General features: G+C 40.0%; 1 protein-coding gene across 2 annotated transcripts in view; it reads left to right on the top strand.

Moving 5' to 3' along the window:
• The window catches only part of GREB1L (GREB1 like retinoic acid receptor coactivator), a 365,704-nt gene that overhangs the window by 236,392 nt on the left and 114,952 nt on the right, over window positions 1-14,360 (top strand). For both annotated transcript variants that reach the window (XM_066353134.1, XM_066353132.1), the window contains exons 7-8: window positions 2,625-2,801; window positions 6,006-6,128. In XM_066353134.1, coding sequence (XP_066209231.1) covers window positions 2,625-2,801; window positions 6,006-6,128 — 300 coding nt within the window. The remainder of the gene's footprint in view (window positions 1-2,624; window positions 2,802-6,005; window positions 6,129-14,360) is intronic.

Genomic DNA, 14,360 nt, shown 5'->3' with positions numbered 1-14,360 from the left:
GCTTTTCACCTCAGAAAATAGGCAGAGGAAAAGATAAAAAAATAATACCTGACCTGAGTACTTTGTTAATTCTAATTCTCACACTAATCTTTTGTAAATTACTGCGGCCTATCAGATAAGTCTTGTTTAAAAAGCATTCCCCCCCCCCAATTTGAGAGAAAGGAGAGGTGCAAAGGGAGAGAGAAAGAGAGACAAAGCAGCAGAGAAAGGGAGAGAGAGAGGCATCAACTCACTGTTCCATTTTGTTGTTCCATTTAGTTGCTCATTGTTCATTGGCTGCTTCTCATATGTGCCTTGACCAGGGATCATCAGGATGACACTCCATCCACTGAGCCACCTGGCCAAGGCCAAGCCTCATTTTTTGACACTGTCTTCAGTTATTGTGGCTGAAAGATTTGTATAGCTTTTCACTGGGTTTTGAGTGTAGTACATGTGCCTCATAAGTCAAGCCAATATTCCATCAAAGTATGTGGTCACATCACAATGTAAGTTACACAAAGGTAGTGGTTTTGTTTTCCTTGTTCCATGCTGAAAACCTGGCACCTGAAACAGTTCCTGGCACATAGAATACAACAAGTGTTTGTTGGAAGGATGGATGGGTGGATGCATGTATGCATGGATGGATGCATGGACAGACGGATGGATAGATGACTTTAAGAATTTGGTGAATTAGGTGACCATTGACCATTATTTTTTGGCTTATAGCTCAAAGGTATTAGCAACTAGTCAAATGCTCTCAAATGCAATCCATGTCTGAATAACTTATAAAATTATATTAATGTTTATATTTCTATAAAGTAACTAATAAACTAATTACATAGAATTACTAATTTTATGTAACTAATCACAGATATGACTATCTTGTTCACCACTTTTATTCCAGTGTCTAGCACAATGTTTGGAATGTAGGTAGGTAGTCAATAAATAATTGTTGAATAAATAATAATAAATTGGACTGCCCTATGAAATGCTCTGAATTGATTGTCAGCATTCGGAGATGGAAACATTGTAAGATATTCTGCCTTGAATCCTCTTCTCTCCATACCTGTATCTGTTAATTATGTAACAGGTTGGTTTGGGGGTTTAAAAAGAATGTATCACTTGTCAGTGAATTTATTTCCAGTTAGTTATTTGTGTATAGACATACTGTATTTATGAAATTTGGAATGCCCTTTCTTATTTCCATTTTGTCCTTGTTCACTGTATGATAGTACATGTGAGGACATAATTGTACTCATAGTCACAATCAGAAGAGCTCACTCTCTTCTTGTCTGCTTTTTCCTGTGCATATTAAAAGGGACTGAAAATTTTATTTCTAATAAAGCAAAGCATGGCCTCTCCTCCAAATCTTCTCCACTTCTTTCTATGTCCTCTGCTCTAAGCGGGTCACTGAAACATTTATTTTGTTTGATTAGTCTGAGTGAGAATTGCTTGGATGTAAGCTCTAAAGAAATCATAAGCTAGTTGGAATAAAAGAGGAGTTAGGAATCTCCAGGAATACACGCCAGAAAGTACAGCTAGATCTCAAAGACACTGGAAAGTGTACAGTACTCGGAGTTTACACATCACTGCTCATGGTCTTCTATCTGCAGACCACCTTCCTCTTCAGATTTCTGTTTGTCTCTCCCACACATGAGCTGATACGTGGTTGACACTTCACCAACTTGGGTCCAAACAACATCTGATAAATTCAGGACCCACTGCCATCTGATTGACTCTTTGTAATTATTTCAAAATTTCATGAGAGAGACACTTATTATCCCAGAGCAAGTCAGACATTGGCCCACAATCTGATGAGTCAAGTCCACATGGTGGGCGAGGCAGAGAACCAGGAACAGTAAGTTCTCTAAAAAGGGAGTAGGTGGGGAAGAAATAGTGGACATCTCTAGGACCTAACCTTTTTTTTTTTTTTTTTTTACAGGGACAGAGAGAGAGTCAGATAGAGGGATAGATAGGGACAGACAGACAGGAATGGAGAGAGATGAGAAGCATCAATCATCAGTTTTTTGTTGTGACACCATAGTTGTTCATTGATTGGGACAGACAGACAGGAATGGAGAAAGATGAGAAGCATCCATCATCAGTTTTTTGTTGCGACACTGTAGTTGTTCATTGATTGCTTTCTCATATATGCCATAACTGCGGGCCTCAGCAGACCAAGTAACCCCCCGCTCGAGCCAGTGACCTTGGGTCCATGCTAGTGAGCTTTTTGCTCAAGCCAGATGAGCCCGCACTCAAGTTGGCACTCAAGTTGGCAACCCCGGGGTTTCGAACCTGGGTCCTTCTGCATCCCAGTCCGACACTCCATCCACTGCACCACTGCCTGGTCAGGCATCTTTTCTTATTTTTATGTCAATATAAATTCTATCACATGATGTTATCCACTCTGTTTCCCTAATCATTATATTTTTAGAGTATTAAATATTTTTTAAAAATTATTTTCAGTCTTTCACTGTTACTAAATAACTGTTAAAATATTGTACCTGTTTTTTTCCCTTTAAGTTATTTCCTTGCAATTAGGAAGTTGTTGAGTCAAAGACTGTTAATATTTCTATACTTGTTATATATAAAGGTATTGTATCAACATATAAGGCCACCAGTAACTTGGATTTTCTTCCTTTCAGGGTTTTCTGGAAACTGTATTGGCTGTGGAGAAAGAGGATTTCGGTATTTCACAGAATTTTCCAACCACATTAACTTGAAGCTCACCACGCAGCCAAAGAAGCAGAAGCACTTAAAGTACTACCTAGTCAGAAGCTCCCAGGGTGTACTGTCAAAGGGACCTCTTATCTGCTGGAAAGGTAACATCAAATTCTGGAAGGGAAAGGAAAGGGAAGGGAACGAGAATGTTACCATAGTGACAGGTGGCCCATGCAGGGTTCAGAATTCAGGTCTGATACAGATAAACATCCCTAGTTCAGAATGCTATCCAAAAAGCTCTCTCACAGGTTATTTGACTTGCTTTTGATTTTTTAATAGAGGCTATTCTAGTTTAGGAAAGAGCATGCCTTTATTTGTCATATGGGAAGTTGGAGTAGAGCTCTTGAGGAACAAGATGGACTCTTCTGTTATTTGGAGAGGACCTCAAAGGGTCAGTTTCCTGCCTGACTGGTGGTGGCACAGTGCATAGAGCATTGACCTGGGATGCTGAGGTCCCAAGTTTGAAACTCTGAGGTCACCAGCTGGAGTGCAGGCTCATCAGCTTGAGTGCAGGCTCACCAGCTTGAGCATGGGGTCGCCACCTTGAGCATTGGATCGCCAACTTGAAGCCCAAGGTTGCTGTCTTGAGCCCAAGATTGCTGGATTGAGCAAGGGGTCACTGGCTTGGCTGGAGCCCCCATCGAGGCACATATGAGAAGCAATCACTGAGTAACTAAAGTGCCATAACTATGAATTGATGCTTCTCTTCTGTCTCCCTTCCTATTTTTCTCTCTGTTTCTCTCTCGCTCTTGCTCTTGCTAAAATAATAATAATAATAATAATAATAATAATAAAAGTTAAAATCAGTTTATTGATTCTACTTTATTTAATAGGTTCTTTGGTAATTTTTAACCATATATATTTTCCTGTTTTAATTAGAACTAAGCATACTGTAGAGTAAATAATAATCTTCATCATACCTGGGAAAATGTTCTGTTTAATTGACAAAGTTTTATTTCTTTTAATAAAGAAGAACTTAACTTACTTGTAGAATTGAATCCAGTTGAAACTTTGCATCTTCATGTGTTTGATATACTTTAATGCAAGTTCTATTCATTATTCTAACGCAGTGAATAATCCTTATTGTTTTGAGCAGTTTCTTAGATGATGAGTTTTTTTTCTCACTCACATTACTATTTTAAAGAAAATATAGGCCCTGGCCGGTGGCTCAGTGAATAGAGCATTGGCCCAGCATATGGACATCCTGGGTTTAATTCCCAGACAGGGCACACAGGAGAAGCGACCAACTGCTTCTCCTCCCCTCTTCCCCTTCCATAGCCAGTGGCTCAGTTGGTTCGAGTGTGGCCCTGGGCAATAAGGATAGCTCAGTTGGTCTGAGCCAGTCAGCCTCAGATGCTGAGGAAAGCTCATTGATTCGAGCATCAGCCCCAGATGGGGGTTGCTGGGTGAATCACGGTGAGAGCGCATGCAGGAGTCTGCCTCACTATCTCCCCTCCTCTCACCTAAAAAAAAAAAGGACAATATAATAATTGTCTTTTATGTTTATTTGTTGTCTGTGCAATATTTAGACCTGACCATGAAAAATAGCATAATAAATCCAAATTACAACTGCAGATTTTGCCTCTGAGTCTTTCATCATACTCTTGGTTGCATTTGAAATGACATTATATAACTCCTTTGGAAGTGGCTATCCTGTTCCAGACCAGATATCATCAGAACTTAAAGATTGTTACTACTGAATCATAAGCATAGTATATTATGAATAACTCTTTAGTCCAGTGAAACCTAAAGAATTTTCTTCTAGAAAAATTGTTTTAAATGTCATGAACCCTAATAAAAGAGCAAAAAGAGGATTAGAGCAAAAATAGGATAGGTAATGCCTCCCTCCCTTTTAACTGTCTTTTTAAGCTTTTGTTTTGCTTGCATAAATTACTTTTAACTTCTTATTTAGTGCTTAATGACAATTCATCTTTCTGGGAAAGAATATCTGTAAAATAGTTTATGATACAATGATTCTTGGTGTCTTCTGAAGCCTTACATTTGTAACAGTTGCTGTTTTGGAATTGGAATTATGTATGTCTATACATATGTACAGACATAATATCCTTTCACAAACATAATGTGAAATATCCTCTTAGACTAAATACAGTAGTTCTGTGTGTGTGTGTGTGTGTGTGACAGAGACAGAGAGAGGGACCTATAGGAACAGACAGACAGGAAGGGAGAGAGATGAGAAGCATCAATTCCTTGTTGCGGCACCTTAGTTGTTATTTGATTGCTTTCTCATATGTGCCTTGACCAGAGGAGGGGGCTACAGCAGACCGAGTAACCCCTTGCTCAAGCCAGCGACCTTGGGCTCAAGCTAGTGAGCCTTGCTCAAACCAGATGAGCCCACGCTCAAGCCGGTGACCTCGGGGTTTCGAACCTGGATCCTCCACGTCCCAGTCCGAAGCTCTATCCACTGTGCTACTACCTGGCCAGGCAATACAGTAGCTCTTTAAGGAAGGAAATAGAAGATGATAGAAAACTGCCTCCAGCCCTTCTTTGTCTCCAATAAAGAAACCTCTATAATTAGCTTTGTCATTTACAACTGTTTATATCTCTTTTTCTCATGCTACCTTTAAGACTCACACGATATAACATATAGTATAATTTGATTGGGAGTTACAGACGTGCACGGTGTCATAGTATTTGCTATCTACCTGAACCAGTACAGTGTGTTATTATATATCAGAAATCCATACAGCTTAATTAAAGTGAAGCTTGGTGTTGCATGATCAGTAACCAACTTGAATATTGTCTACTTATTTCCTTTAATAAGAACTGAGAAGAAGAATAATTAGAGCATTTCTAACTTTTTCTTTGCTTATACTTTTGAATGTAAATTAAAATTGAGATGAGAAAGTTAAAAGTAGCCTAGATGTGCTCTAGGTTACTGTTTCACACTTAAATCAATCCTGTATAGCAGATAAATTAGTATTTAAAAGCTTATTAGGTTTTTATAAATTATTGATAGTTTAACTTCAGTCTTACTGATAAAATCAGTATGACTGTATTGGTTACGAGTAATATTTCCCCTGGATAATCTGTGGGTAAAAAAGTCTGATTATTCTTTGTAACCATTTCTTTGCCTTTTAAATGTGACATGTGGCCCTAGGGAGACAAATTGTGTTCCCCACATTGAACATTCTTTTGGAGTCAGGATTAAAATAAGGGGGACCTCAAATAAGGAAAGCAGTTGACATTTAAGGAACAGCAAGAGATTTTACGGATTGTGTCCCTATCGTCTGTTTTAACAGAATATTGGGTCTCCTCACATAATGTGATGGCTTATTCTTTTCCAGAATGTAGGAGCCGACAATCCTCTGCTACTTGCCACTCCATTAAACCAAACTCTTCAGTGTCATCAACTGTGACCCCAGAAAATGGCACAACTAATGGATACAAATCAGGATTCATTCAGACAGGTAATGTATTTTCTTTTGGAGTTTTCAAGCGACAGATGTATAATTAATGAGGCATTTAAAACTTACTTTCGGCTGGTTTGAATACAAACATTTTTAAAATACAGTTAAATTACTTGAGTCACATTAGAATTAGAACTCAGCATTGAGATTGGTCAATCTGTAGGTGACCAGAACTCCAAATCCTGTCCAATATTGGAACAGGGATGGAGAAAAAAACAAAGAAGACAAAGTAAGGTCCCAGGGTGAGACTGAGAGACACAACAGAAGAACCCAGGTTCTGGTGTGGATACGAATAACCAGGTAAAATTTTAGTGCCTGAAACTAGGCTACAGTCTCAGAGCAGTATCAGCAGATTGGATGATCTGATACAGAGCAGATAAGTTTCTACTCAAAGGCTTCTAAAAATTCCTTCAGTACAAAGAGGACTGTGCTGGCCCAGGCCCTGAGGTCAGAACAAGACTCCAGGTGAGAATTAATGTTTCCAGGTGGCTCAGGGGCTGGAGGGCTATAACTAAAAAGATCACTTCAGATAGCATTTGAGAAAATTATTCAGAAGCAGTCTAGGTTATATCCTAGGCAAGAAGGAAAGTATCTTAAAAAAATTTGCAATTTTTTTTCTAGTTCATTTGTATTTTGTAAAGTTCCCTTTTACTCAGCTGATATGCAGACTTCACAGCATATGTGCTTTGTCCATGTCCATCCAACCACTCAAGTTGTAAAGAAGGCTGTATTCCTTTACTTCACTACTTAGCACTGTTCTTTCAAATTTATGTGACATTCTCTGATGAGCTGGTAAATTATTTTTATTTATTTTAAAGGTAGAAGTGATTATTAAAAGATGTTAGCAAAGCCATGATAGTAAGGCTGACTTTGTATGGGACACTTCTTGCAGTCAGTAGGTCCGCACTCAGCTAAGTCCACTTCATTCTGGGTTTAAAAAGTCTTTAACTTTCCTCTGCCCGCGAGATTTAAACAGAGGCTGTGATCTAAGAAAAGAGAGCATTTCTCTTTAGAATAAGTGAAAGGACATCATGTCACTCGGTATTCAGGAAAGAAAAAAGTTGGCATTTGGCTCTTGACATTGAAAGATTGACCTTCATTACAATTATAAACCTTCATGTCTCTCCAAGAGTATTATTTCAGTAATTTGATTGAGTCTGTGGTGTAGTTTCTTCCATTAGACCTTGGGGCCTGTGAAATACAATTTTAAAACTGCAGTATTAAAAATGAATATTTATTTCATTCCGACAAAAATTTATCAAGTGTTTATTATGTTCAAAGATCCTTGTCAGGCCCTGCCTAGTTGGCTCAGGGGTAGAGCATCAGCCTGGTGTGTGTATGTCCCAGGTTTGATTCCTGGTCAGGGCACACAGAAGCGACCATCTACTTCTCCAGCCCTCCCCTTCCTGCTCTCGCTCTCTTTCCCTCTCTTTCTTCCTCTCTCTCTCTTTCCCTCCCTCTCACCTCTCTCCCTCTCCCGCTCCAGTAACCATGGCTCGAAGTTGGACAAGTTGACCCTGGGCACTGAGTTGCTTCAAGTGCTAAAAAAATAGCTCGGTTGCCAAACAACTGAGCAACAGCCCCAAATGGGCAGAGCATGGTCTGGTAGGGGGCTTGTGAGGAGGATCCCAGTCAGGGCACATGTGGGAGTCTGTCTCTCTGCCCTCCCCTGCTCTCAGTTAAAAAAAAAGAGAAGATCCTTGTCACATGCTGTAAGGAAGTGTTTAAGTACTTGACTGATGGCTCTGATGATTTAAAATTGCACTCACATAAGGGACAAAAGAACAATAAAACAGCCTGACCAGGCAGTGGCGCAGTGGATAGAGCATCAGACTGGGATGCGGAGGACACAGACAGGTTCGAAACCCCGAGGTCACCGGCTTGAGCATGGGCTCATCCAGCTTGAGCGTGGGGTCGCTAGCTTGAGCATGGGATCATAGACATGAGCAGAAGGTTGCTGGCTTGAGCCCAAGGTCACTAGCTTGAGCAAGGGGTCACTCGCTCTGCTGTCGACCCCCCCCCCCAGTCAAGGCACATATGAGAAAGCAATCAATGCACAACTAAGATGTGGCAACGAAGAATTGATGCTTCTCATCCCTCTCCTTTCCTGTCTGTCTCTATCTGTCCCTCTCTCTGACTCTCTCTGTCTCAGTCAAAAAAAAAAAAAAAGAATAATATAACACGTTACGTTTCCTAAGAGGGACTGCATGTATGACAGTGGTCCCATTAGATCAGGGGTCTCAAACTCGCGGCCCACCAAACAATTTTGTGCGGCGAGTTTGAGACCCCTGCATTAGATAATGGGTTATAAGCAAAAAGTTGGTTTGCAGTGTTGGAAGAAAAGGCTGGCCCTGACTTTGGTGTTGAATTTACTGCTGGCCCTGGGTGGTTTAAATAGAGGAGGAAGCTCAGCATGCTGTTTACTATTTGTCTTTCACCCTCCTGCATACTGTTCAAATGCACACACTCACTCGTGTGCCCCTACCCCCAGCTCCTGTCCCCTCCCACTCTCCCTTCTCCCCCTCTCCTTTTTTTATTATTTCTCTAGGTCTCTTCTGATCTTTGCTCTTTATTACTCTCCCCTTCTCTTTGTTTCTCTCTCCCTTCCCTGCTTCCTCCCCCTGATGACCACTCTCTCTCCAATAGCACCTCCCTCTAGATCCTTCCTCTGTCCCCACCAATGCACGCATGCATACATACACACACACTTTTTTCTTTCACCCCATATTTTTATTGTAGCTTTCATACATTTAGGTATGTTTAAATGCCATTGTGCTACAGCTGCCCACAGTATTCAATACAGTGACATGCTGTTCAGGTTTGTAGCTTAGGAACCATAGGCTATAGCATATAGCCTTAGGTGTAGGCTATACCATCTAGGTTGTGGAAGTGCGCTCTATGATGTTCACACAACAATGAAATTTTCTAACAACACGTTTCTCAGAACATGACTATACATCAGGAGATACGTTTTGAAAACAAATGTTGCTCTGAAATGGAGGAAACCAAGATTTGGGCTTTAGCAAAAGGTTCTACCAGTTGCCATAAAGAGACACAGGCAAATCCTGGATGAACCTCAAGTCACTGACTGACTCACAATCAACACAAGTAGCCAAGATTTATGCCAATATTCTTGTGTGTCGCATGTGGTGGTGAAAGTGGCAGTCTGACCATGAAATTAGCTATTAACAATTTTAGGTGCAATCCAGAGAATTTAATAGAAGATAGTGCCTTTAAAAAAGGAGGCTTTCATCTAAAACTTTCTTTTTAATGAATATGTTTATACAATTTCCAACAATAATTTCTTTCTTCCTACATATGCTGAAAGTAATAGGCTATAAGAATTTCCTGTTAACATTATGAAATCATTGGAAACATTAGAGTATGCAGCATCTCCTTAGCTGAGAGCAGTGACTGCCTATAATCAATGTCTCTTAGCCTGAAATATAAGCGCACACATGTTGCATAGTTATTTAAAGAGGGGATTACTGACTATTTATATAACTTTGTCTTGAATCCCCCCTGCCAAGTTCTATTCTGGTTGGCTTGCTGTTTATCCTTACATATTTTCTTTCAACACATTTATGTCATTGATAATTCAAATTTTAGTCAACAATTTCAGTAAAATTTTTATTTTAACCGAAGGTGACTATATGGTTACCTACCTACATTATATGAACATAACACACATACACAGGTGTATTGTGTTTGATCCAGAGAAGAATTCAAGAATAGATGAAAAAAATCTTTGCCTAACCCAAGATGTTGAAAGATTTTTTTCCATGTTTTCTTCCAAAAGTTTTATTGTTTTATCTCTTGCATTAATGTCTATGAGCCATTTGAGTTAATTTTTGTGTATGGTATGAGGTGCACATCTAAGTTCATTGTTTTGCATATGGATATTCAGTGATCTCAGCAGCATCTTTGAACAGACTAACTTCTTGTTGGTGAATTGCAGTTGTCAAAAATCAACTGACTAGAAATGTAAGGATTTATTTCTGGAAAATTTGATAAAATGGACCTCATGAAACTTCTAAACTTTTACACTTCAAAAGACACCATTAGAAACCACAAGCGACAGACTAGGAAAAAGCATTTGCAAAACATATACTTAATAAAGGACCTGTACCAGAATTTACAAAAAAACTCTTACAACTCAGTATAGGGTGACAATTAAACATGGGCAAAGGATATGGAATAGACATTTCTTCAAGGAATATATACGAAGAGTTAATAAGCAATATGAAAAGGTACTTAACATTATTAGGGAAATGCAAATCAAAACCATAATGAGATACCACTTCACACCCACTGTAATGACTATAATCAAAAAGATAGATGACAACAATAGTCTACAGATGTGCAGAAATTGGAACTCCCAAACATTGTTGGTAGGAATGTAAAAAGTGACATCCACGTTAGAATACAGTATGGCAGATTGACAAAAAGTTAAACATAAACTACTACACAACCCAACAATTCCACTTCTAAATATCTACCCAAGAGAGATGAAGATACATGTCCTCACAAAAACTTGCACACAAATGTTCATAGCAGCATTATTATTCTCTGTGGTTGAAAACTAGAAACAACTGTCAGTCAGCTCATGAACATATAGACAAAAATGTGGTTTATCACTATAGTATCTTGAATAATAAGGAACAAACTACTGACACATGCTAAATCATGGGTGAACCTCAAAAACATTTTTAGGCTAAATGAAAGAAACCAGACAAAAAGACCATGCATTACATGATTTCATTTTTTAAAAAATATCCAGAAAAGGCAAATTTATGGAGACAGGAAATATATTAGTGGTTGCCTGGGACAAGGGGTACGAATGGAAATGAACTGAAAATGGATACAAAAGTTCTAACTGAGGAGACGAAATATTGTAAAATTGATTTATGATGATATTTGCACCATTTGGTAAATTCTAAAAATCATTGAACTGTACATTTTAAATGCATAAATTTTATGATATGTAAATCATACTTTAAGAAAGGTGTAAAAAAGATTAAAAAGTTGCTTTGAGCCCTGGCTGGTTGGCTCAGTGGATAGAGCATTGGCTGATATATGGAAGTTCCAGGTTCAATTCCTGGTCAGGGGACACATGAGAAGCAACCATCTGCTTCTCTCCCCCTTTTCCCCTTCTTCTCCTCCCACAGCCAGTGGTTTGATTGGTTTGAGTGTTGGCCCTGGGCTCTGAGAATAGCTTGGTTGGTCCGAGTGTCAGCCCCAGGAGCTGAGGATAGCTTGGTTGATTTGAGCATAGGACCCAAATGGGGTTGCCAGGTAGATCTTGTTTGGGGTGCATGTGGTAATCTGTCTCACTATATCCCCTTCTCTCACTTAAAAAAAAAACTGCTCTGAGAGAAAGGTGAAATCCTTTGGAGTAGCCCTGTTTCTGTTCAATACAATCTAATTTATTGCACACCTACTATGGGATGAGCACTGAAGGTAAACAACACAGACTTGGAATCAGAGTCCTGGTATTTATTTATTTACTTACTTATTTATATCAAAAGTAAAGGGGACTATATTTGAGAAAAAATATTGTCAGGTTGTTTCCATATATAACAGTTTATGCAATATTTTTTATTTTGTTTTATTTTTTATTGAATTTATTGGGATGACATTGGTTCACAAAACCATACAGCTTTCAAGTGTACAACTCATCAAACCACCATCTTCCCTCCACAATGTGTAACCTCTGCCCCTAGCAACCTCTCCTCTATCCTGTTTCCCCCACCTCTGCCTGCCTCCACCCAGCCCTAACTCCTGGTGTTTAAATACTGCACCTGACATACATTTGCTATAGCTTGGGATAAGCCACTCAATTGTTCTGTGCCTTGGTTTCCTCATTTGTAAAACCAAAAATAACTGTACCTATTTTGCAACTAAGGATTAACTCAGCTTTGCTACCATACCTACTACACCTGTGTGATGCTCTTGCCAATCAAATCATAATTGTTGACCATCTATATTCTCTTATATGCCAGCATGTTCATTTTATTTATTTATCCCTGTACCTCCTAGTACCTGGCCAGTGCCTGAAAATAAATTCTATTTTAATCCCATTTTTTTTTCATTTAAATTTGAAGTTAGCATTTGGGGAATTATTAATTTACTGATGTGTATTATTTTTCCAAACAAAAATGATAGACATCTACCATTAGAAAGAACCATGTTTTTATGCCCTAGGCTAGGGTGGTCGGCAAACTCATTAGTCAACAGAGCCAAATATCAACGGTACAACGATTGAAATTTCTTTTGAGAACCAAATTTTTTAAACTTAAACTATATAAGTAGGTACATTCCTTATCATGGTAGCGCCCGCACGTGGTATTCTTTTTTTTTTTTTTTGTATTTTTCTGAAGCTGGAAACGGGGAGAGACAGACAGACTCCCGCATGCGCCCGACCGGGATCCACCCAGCACGCCCACCAGGGGCGATGCTCTGTCCACCAGGGGGCGATGCTCTGCCCCTCCGGGGCGTCGCTCTGCCGAGACCAGAGCCACTCTAGCGCCTGGGGCAGAGGCCAAGGAGCCATCCCCAGCGCCCGGGCCATCTTTGCTCCAATGGAGCCTTGGCTGCGGGAGGGGAAGAGAGAGACAGAGAGGAAGAAGGGGGGGGGGTGGAGAAGCAAATGGGTGCTTCTCCTATGTGCCCTGGCCGGGAATCGAACCCGGGTGCCCCGCACGCCAGGCCGACGCTCTACCGCTGAGCCAACCGGCCAGGGCCCCGCACGTGGTATTTTGTGGAAGAGCCACACTCAAGGGGCCAAAGAGCCGCATGTGGCTCACAAGCCGCAGTTTGCCGACCAGGGCCCGATCCTTATAGGGCAGGATAGGGATGAGCTACCTGAGCTCTGCCCCTGAGACAAATAGGATAATTTTTAAAAAGACTTTCTCAGGCAGGGGCACTTTATGACTTTTTGGGTATGGTTGCCTATGTGGCCTTTCTCCCTAGCAAAGTATAAGTAATGTTTTTATGACTGTGTTGGTATAAAAATGAATATTTAGTATTATTTATTAAAATATATTTTCTGACCAAAAGTTAATTGTGTTCCTCTTATTTTAAAATTAATTAAAATATTTTCACGAGCCCCTAAAAGTATTATGGTCCCAAGGTACTGTGCCTTCTATGCCTAGTGGAGAAGTTGGCCCTGTTATTAGAGATGAAAGTATTGTCCACGAAATGGATTTTTTCTTTTTTGTGAGCCAAAGTTGGCTCAAAGTAACATAAGCCCCTTAGTGTCTTATGCTTGGGTATTAAAGAAGTGAAAACAATAGCAAAGGAAAGGACTTGCTCTATCATATATCAAGCTCATGAAGCTCACTGGTAAAGACAGGGTGGAGTTGGCACAGGAATAGACACAGAGTAGAAAGTCCAAAGACAGATTCATGTAACAAGGGTGTTTCATACTTAACAGAGGCGACTTGCAGCTCAGTGGGCACTTTCATTTCAATGACTGGTGCTCAGAAATTGCATATTCTATGTGGAAAAAATGAAACTAGGCCTCTATTTTACATTATACACAAAAATCAATTCCATGTATCTAAATGTAAAAGGCAAAATTGTTGAGCTTTATTTATTTATTTATTTATTTGTGTGTGTGTGTGTGTGTGTGTGTGTGTGTGTATTTTTCTGAGGTTGGAAACAGGGAGGCAGTCAGACAGACTCCCGCATGCGCCTGACCGGGATCCACCCGGCACGCCTACCAGGGGGCGATGCTCTGCCCATCTGCGGCATCGCTCTGCCACAATCAGAACCATTCTAGCGCCTGAGGCAGAGGCCATGGAGCCATCCTCAGCGCCCAGGCAAACTTTGCTCCAATGGAGCCTTGGCTGCGGGAGGGGAAGAGAGAGACAGAGAGGAAGGAGAGAGGGAGGGGTGGAGAAGCGGATGGGCGCTTCTTCTGTGTGCCCTGGCCGGGAATCGAACCTGGGACTCCTGCACGCCAGGCCAATGCTCTACCACTGAGCCAACCAGCCAGGGCGAAAACTGTTGAGCTTTAAAGAAGATATTTTAGAATATCTTAGATATTGTTGGTACCTTAAAAGTAGAGAAAAAAGTGCTGATCAGAAAAGACTGATTTTTCACTACATAAACAAGACCATTTCTAATTCTTAGAAGGCATCATAAATACAGTGAAAAATCAAGCCATAAACTAGAGGACATGTAATACATAAAACTAACAAAAGACTAGTATGGAGAACATATAAAGAA

This window comes from Saccopteryx leptura, chromosome 11 (assembly GCF_036850995.1).
Source record: "Saccopteryx leptura isolate mSacLep1 chromosome 11, mSacLep1_pri_phased_curated, whole genome shotgun sequence".
Taxonomy (NCBI): domain Eukaryota; kingdom Metazoa; phylum Chordata; class Mammalia; order Chiroptera; family Emballonuridae; genus Saccopteryx; species Saccopteryx leptura.
This window is presented reverse-complemented; position numbering and strand designations above follow the sequence as displayed.